At 46.7% G+C, this 6,000-nt stretch overlaps 1 protein-coding gene across 2 annotated transcripts in view; it reads right to left on the bottom strand.

The window, feature by feature from the left end:
* Window positions 1-587: 587 nt before the first annotated feature.
* Window positions 588-6,000, bottom strand: part of LOC134513385 (gamma-aminobutyric acid receptor subunit rho-1) — a 33,255-nt gene continuing 27,842 nt past the window's right edge. For both annotated transcript variants that reach the window (XM_063329995.1, XM_063329996.1), the window contains exons 6-10: window positions 5,568-5,650; window positions 4,206-4,346; window positions 3,591-3,743; window positions 1,700-1,896; window positions 588-875 (exon numbers count right to left, since the gene is read on the bottom strand). In XM_063329995.1, the coding sequence (XP_063186065.1) occupies window positions 588-875; window positions 1,700-1,896; window positions 3,591-3,743; window positions 4,206-4,346; window positions 5,568-5,650 (862 nt within the window). The remainder of the gene's footprint in view (window positions 876-1,699; window positions 1,897-3,590; window positions 3,744-4,205; window positions 4,347-5,567; window positions 5,651-6,000) is intronic.

The raw sequence follows: 6,000 nt of genomic DNA, 5'->3' as shown, positions 1-6,000 counted from the left end.
CTCTCCTGCACGGAGCTGTCAGTGCAGTGCTGCTAGGGCAGCACGCGTTTAGCAGCGTTAGCAAGCTTTAGCCAGCAATGACCTCGCCAGAGTGCTTCCCGGTACTGGATATTTTGTGTTTGTGATGACCATTTCTGACCTCGTCCTGCAAACACGCAAGTATTTGCATATTCTTTGTATTTACTGGTATTGAACGTGGTAAGTGTGCTGAGTTGAGAGATGTATGCGTGCGCACAGGTGCTGAGAGAATTAGGATCTCAGGGGCGCAAAATGGAGGATGCACCATATATAAGCAACTGGCAATTATAGTCACTTGTTAAAATAGTTTACAGTGGCCTGTGAGGCACAAGAAGGAACATAGCACAGCTTTAAAGAAGTATAAAATTTTAGATTGTATATCCTATATTTTGCTGAAATGTGAAACTTGCACAATTATTTATGCCACAGGTGAGTTGCATCTAATAAAAAAAAAAACCTGAAAAAAATCCTTCCAATTAAAACAATTCTGCATTTTCCTTCTGTTAGCCTATGAGCCGCTACTTTCGCTTAATGTCACAATGCTCTGTGACTACAGAAGTTGCATATATTTATGAAAAAATGGACCAGTATATCAAATTAAATAGAATGTATGCACCAGGGAATATTATTCTGGAGTACTTGTCGATGGCATGAGTGTCGATCCGCATGCTGACGTATCTCTGGTTTTTCCTCCTGCCTGAGCCCCTCTCAGACCCCAGCGCCAGCTGCACCATCATGCGGTCTTGTTTGTCTCCGTTCTCGGACACGTAGTGCCCCAGTTCGTTCACATCCCCGTCGTTGAAACTGCCGTCCATCATCATGGGCCGAGGCTGAGGAAGGCTGCACGCGCAGGGAAGCTGCGGACACAGGTAAGTGCAGGGTGGTTTTGAGTTGTGTCTAGATGTACGCAGACAACCCTTTTCTCCCGACTTTTGTCGGAGGGGGGCAAAGGAGGGGGACAAGCCTGGGGAATTCAGGCTACTGGGACGCGAAAGGGAGAACGAGAGGATGGAGCTGGGCAGCAGCTTTTTCCTTCTCCATTTTCATGCCTGCAAGACGCAGCGCAGTCAGGGAGAGAGCGCGGCTGTCTGTGGAAAAGCTCATTTGGCTTAAGGTTGTTGGACCTGTACCTTGAAGCTGAGAAAATCAGAGAAGAGGGCAGAGGGAAGCCACAGGGAGGAGTGTACGAGGCTCGCCCCAATTGAAGAGAAGAGCTTAGGCTGAAATTTTGGGTGGTTATAATTTAGTGTAAGGAAGGCAGAAGGGAGAAGTTTGGACCATTGTGTAAGTTTAGACTCTGCCTGGGGAAAGGTAGGGGATGTCTGCCATGTTATCTCAAACCCAAAACACAGTATCCATCTGGTGCTATTCACAGGTTTGGATCTTCAGTATAAAAAAATATTTAAAGGTAAAATCCTAACGTAGGGGCAGTGGAGGACTATACGTAGAGGGAACTAGTGTCCTCAGACTCTGAAGAAAGAGCAGTGAGCTTGGGTGAGGGTTGGCTGTAACAAATCTTTATAACCCAAAATGCCTCACTGCTGGTGTCTCTTTACAGGCACCACATTCTCCCCAGGCAGCTGAGCGCAGCACGCTGCAGTTGCAAACTTCTGAACATTTCTAGACATTTGCCATACCTTTTCCCAGGCCATAAAGCTGCATTGGAGATAGAAAACCTCACCTTGTCACGCAGTTTCCTCTCCTTCCGCTCTTGCACCGTAGTCAGGTAATTCACTGCTGCATATTCCAGCACCGAGAGGAAGACAAACACAAAACTGACCCACAGGTAAATGTCCACTGCTTTGATGTAGGAAACACGAGGCATGGAGGCGTTCACCCCAGTGATGATCGTGGACATGGTCAGCACGGTGGTTATCCCTGGGAATACACCAGCGGAGAAACTATAAGACACTTTCAAACCAGACTCTTCGTCACAAATACAGCTGTTGTTACAACTTCCTGACATCTGAATTTACCTTGCAGTATTGTCTTTCACATTTGAGTGATGGGTTTCACTGCCTGAGGAGGGTCCAGGCAGGCCCTGGTTTCTAACTGGGGTTTTCTTGTCTTTTTGGTGAAAACAGCTCTAGTTTTGGCTGGAGGGTGTCACTAACCTGGTTCTTCGCCACACCACCAGTCTCCCACCCCATGGCCAGGCAGCAGCGCTTTGACCCTGTGCTGGCTGCACCCCATCTCCAGGCTCAGGACAGTCCCTGGAGGGGTACAAGTGCATTGAGTTGGACTCAGTGATCCTTATGGGTCCCTTCCAACTCAACATATTCTATGAATCTATGATTCTGAGTATCTCAGCTTCTAGTTCAACCTCTCCACAAGATGGGCACAAGCGAAGCCCATCTGCGGCTGCTTCCACCAGTTTCTCCAGGCCTGTGTTTTTCGTCTGCTTTTGGGAAGTCCTGCTTCATGGGAAGTCATGGAAGTCACCAGCTGGCTCTCATGCCTTCCCCGGTGCAGCAGCAGAGACTAATGGGGCCCCACTGGGCAATGCTGCCCCACGTTACACCATGGGTGAGCACAATGAACATGTCAGCAAGGGCAGGAGCTCCTGTAGTTCAGTGTTACCCTGGCTCTGAGGGATGCACTCTGTGGCCCTCTTATTTCAGGGGCTAATTATGTCATATTAATGATCCCTTTGAAAGTTGAAATGGTGTATGTATGTAAGCACAAAGGACTGTATTCACAGGAATATTTAGGTGCTAAAAAGTACTTCTAAAGGCAGTGCCTGCACCTTCTGAAAAGCCACGGCCCAAACCCTTTTAATGGTGTCTCAAGGCAATGGGTGCTGTTTCTAAACACAGACATGGATAACTGCCTCATTGCCTCTATATATCCACTCCACTGAGGAATACGATTTTAACAATAAATACAATCCTGAGGTGTGTTGCCTGGAATAAGCAGAAGCCAGCTTGGGCTCAAAGTCTGCAAAAACACAAACAGCACTTTGCTAAGGGCAAAGCATCCGCTTTAGAAGAATATTTATGTCCATAGCATAGTTCTGCTCCCATGGTGACTCCTCTGACATATGGCTTCATCTATCTGAAAGATACCACAAAAGGGGAAGCTGAATCCCTCGCATTGCACTGTAAACTCATTTAACAAGTTGAACCGCAGAGCTCAGCTGACAGTGTTACCTCCACCCTCCCTCCTTTAGTAAAACTCAATAAATCGAGATTTTGTCGGGGCTGCTAATACTGATTTTCACCTTCTCGCTCACTGGAGTCACTGAAGGTATCCTTTGGCACTTTGGCTTTATATGCGCCCTGTCTCTGTTAACATCAATAAAAGCTGAACAGGACGTTTGTCCTCTGATTTGTACCACGTGCAACTAGTGCTTTTGCAAGCAGGGAAAGCAATCCACTTGGCACTGCAGGGCAGATGGCGAGTTTGTACCATGGCCAGTCCCCCACAGGGGGGACACACGTGTGGCATAGCTGATTTCCATGCCACAAGGCAACGCAGGGGCAGAGTATAGCACAGGGGATTTTGTCTTGATGGTCAAGGCCACAGTTGTAGCAATTGTCTCATAGGTCTGCTGACTACAAGATTGTTTTTACCTAAAGGGACTCTGGCAGGAACTGCTCGGCGATCAATCCAGAAAGACACCCAAGACAACATCACCATGAGGGTGGCAGGGAAATAGGTTTGGAGCAGGAAGAAGAAGATGTGTCGGCGTAAAGTGAAGTTTATATAGAGGCGATTGTACCACCCTGTATAACAGAGAGGAGGAAAAAGAGAAGTCACATCAACATCAAACTACTTTCAGATAAGGTGATGTTGCATCAGGGGAACAGCCCCTCATTTGCATTTAGAAAAACACAGGTAACGACGACAGATCATTGATCTTTACAGAAAAGACTCCTTACTGAACCAACTATCAAAGTGTCTCTTAGGACCACATCTTCCAGAGAAGACAATATAACCTGTGCACCTGGAGAGTTTAATTCATGTTAGGGCTTGGTGTGATCTTGAAGAGGGATTGCCTTTCAAGACTACGCAACCATCAAGATGGAAGGCTGTCAGGGCCAGCAGCCTCAGCATGGAAGAGAGGCAGGTCTGATGGGCCACAGGGAGACCTCCCAGGGGACAATCCCCCATGGCCAAGGTTGAGAGGAATGATTTGCACTCCTCCTTCTCCCAGCCCACTCTCTGGCAAGCACTCCAGTACCCACCCGTGCTGCTGTAAAAGGCGAGCTTCGTTGTGGTGTGAAACTCCTGGATCAGGAACTGGGAGAGTGATATCCTCTCATCTGTTTTTAGGGAATCGTTCCCATTCTTCCAGTAGAGCATGAGATCATCTTCAGTGTAGGCATCTATGGGAGCAGAGTAAACCTCAGTGCGGTGCATTGAGCCAGCTGCTATCGCACCCACAACCCAAGGTGTGCCCACACACCTTCCAGGCTACCTGTGAGTTCCTGGCTGAAAAGGCCAAATGCCACTGCCCGGCTGAGAGCCGTGCCAATGGTGGGCATGGTTGTGGCAAGGAGTGGACTAGTTCATTGTTACAGCCCTCAGGCCTGATGCCTGGTGCTTTTTGTAAATCCTTCTGTTTCTCTAATCATAATTTTGGACACATAATCCATGCATCAGGTAACCCACTGCATCGGAACTTCAAAAACTGTCCCTTATGATCATCCTAAAATCAGAAGCAAAGGAAAGGAGACTTAGAGGAAAGAACCTGCTTGGGGTAATGGGGGGAACGGGCTATTAATAGTCTGAGGTGTGTGGGAGCACAAATTCTTGGGTAAATTTTCTGCCTGTGATGCACACATGAACATTACAGGTCTTTGTTTTTTAATACATGTGGAAATATAGTAAAGTTAATCCTTTCAGATGGGGTTTAGTAACAACTATTCCCAGAGAGTGAGAAAAAAATCACACATGAATATATTAAAACAGAATTAAGATTATAATTCCTTAATGTAGGATTAAGAAGGAGAAGAAAAAAAGCCTCCTAAAAAGCTAAAAGTTTGTAGTAGCTCTGTACAAAATCCAGCCAATTTGTGCCTGTGTCATACTTGGGACAAAGGAGCTACAAGTGGGTATAAGCTGGATTTATCTCTCATAGGCATAAGAAACGTAAGAGGAAGGTGATTAATGTCGCTGCCCCGTCATGGCATCTACACCACAGATGAGCAGATGGTGCACATGAGGGGCACAGCGACATTTATTTATGTGTTTGAGGGCACCTGGGCCAGCAGGTGCTGCTGGGGACAGCCAACCTGCAGGCAAGCGGCTTGAGGTCCTCTGAGGACAAGGTGGCAGTGGGGCAGCCTGGCTGGCTTTTGGGGCCACTGGCATGACAGCGCTCACAGCTGGTGTTTAAAAACACTGCACTGTTGGAAACATCATCTACTTGATGTGAAAAAATATGGGCAGGAAATTTTCTTAGTGTTGAATTCTGCTGACTTTGGTTAGAGCTCCCATGAATGTAGGAGCAGGTTCATTGTCGGTGGAATTATTGATTTACTTAAACAAGTTTGGGTGCCCATGAGGTGCAGCCCTCGGCTCCCCTATGCCTCCCCTGTACTTACAGCTTTCAATCTCCAGGGAGCACGTCTGTGTGTCCAGGGGAAAGCGACTAAAATCCATGTTGCACATTGCTGTTACTGTAACTCTAGGAATAATAAAGACCACCCCATTAAAAACTTGTCTTTTCACGTGACTGAAAAATAGTAAAGCTGAAAGGTTCTTTTTTTTTATGACGTAACTATCTAGACAGTAGCAGTCCACTGAAAACAAGTACCTTCCATTCAGCTAAAGCCATTCCACTTAAGGTAAAGCCATTTCTTCAGCAAACTAGCGTTAGAAAAGATGACTGGAAAGTTAGGCCACCACAAATTGCTACTAGAGGACAAAAATAATGGAGAAGAAAATGGGACAGAGCAGCAAGGGCACTTTTTCCTCTTTGACTGTCAGCAAATTTCTCTCTGCGGAGATCTGTGCTTTCAACAGATGCTTTGTACG

Source organism: Chroicocephalus ridibundus, chromosome 3, assembly GCF_963924245.1.
Source record: "Chroicocephalus ridibundus chromosome 3, bChrRid1.1, whole genome shotgun sequence".
Taxonomy (NCBI): Eukaryota; Metazoa; Chordata; class Aves; order Charadriiformes; family Laridae; genus Chroicocephalus; species Chroicocephalus ridibundus.
Note: the sequence above shows the minus strand (reverse complement) of the source record. Positions and strands in the feature narration are given on the sequence as shown.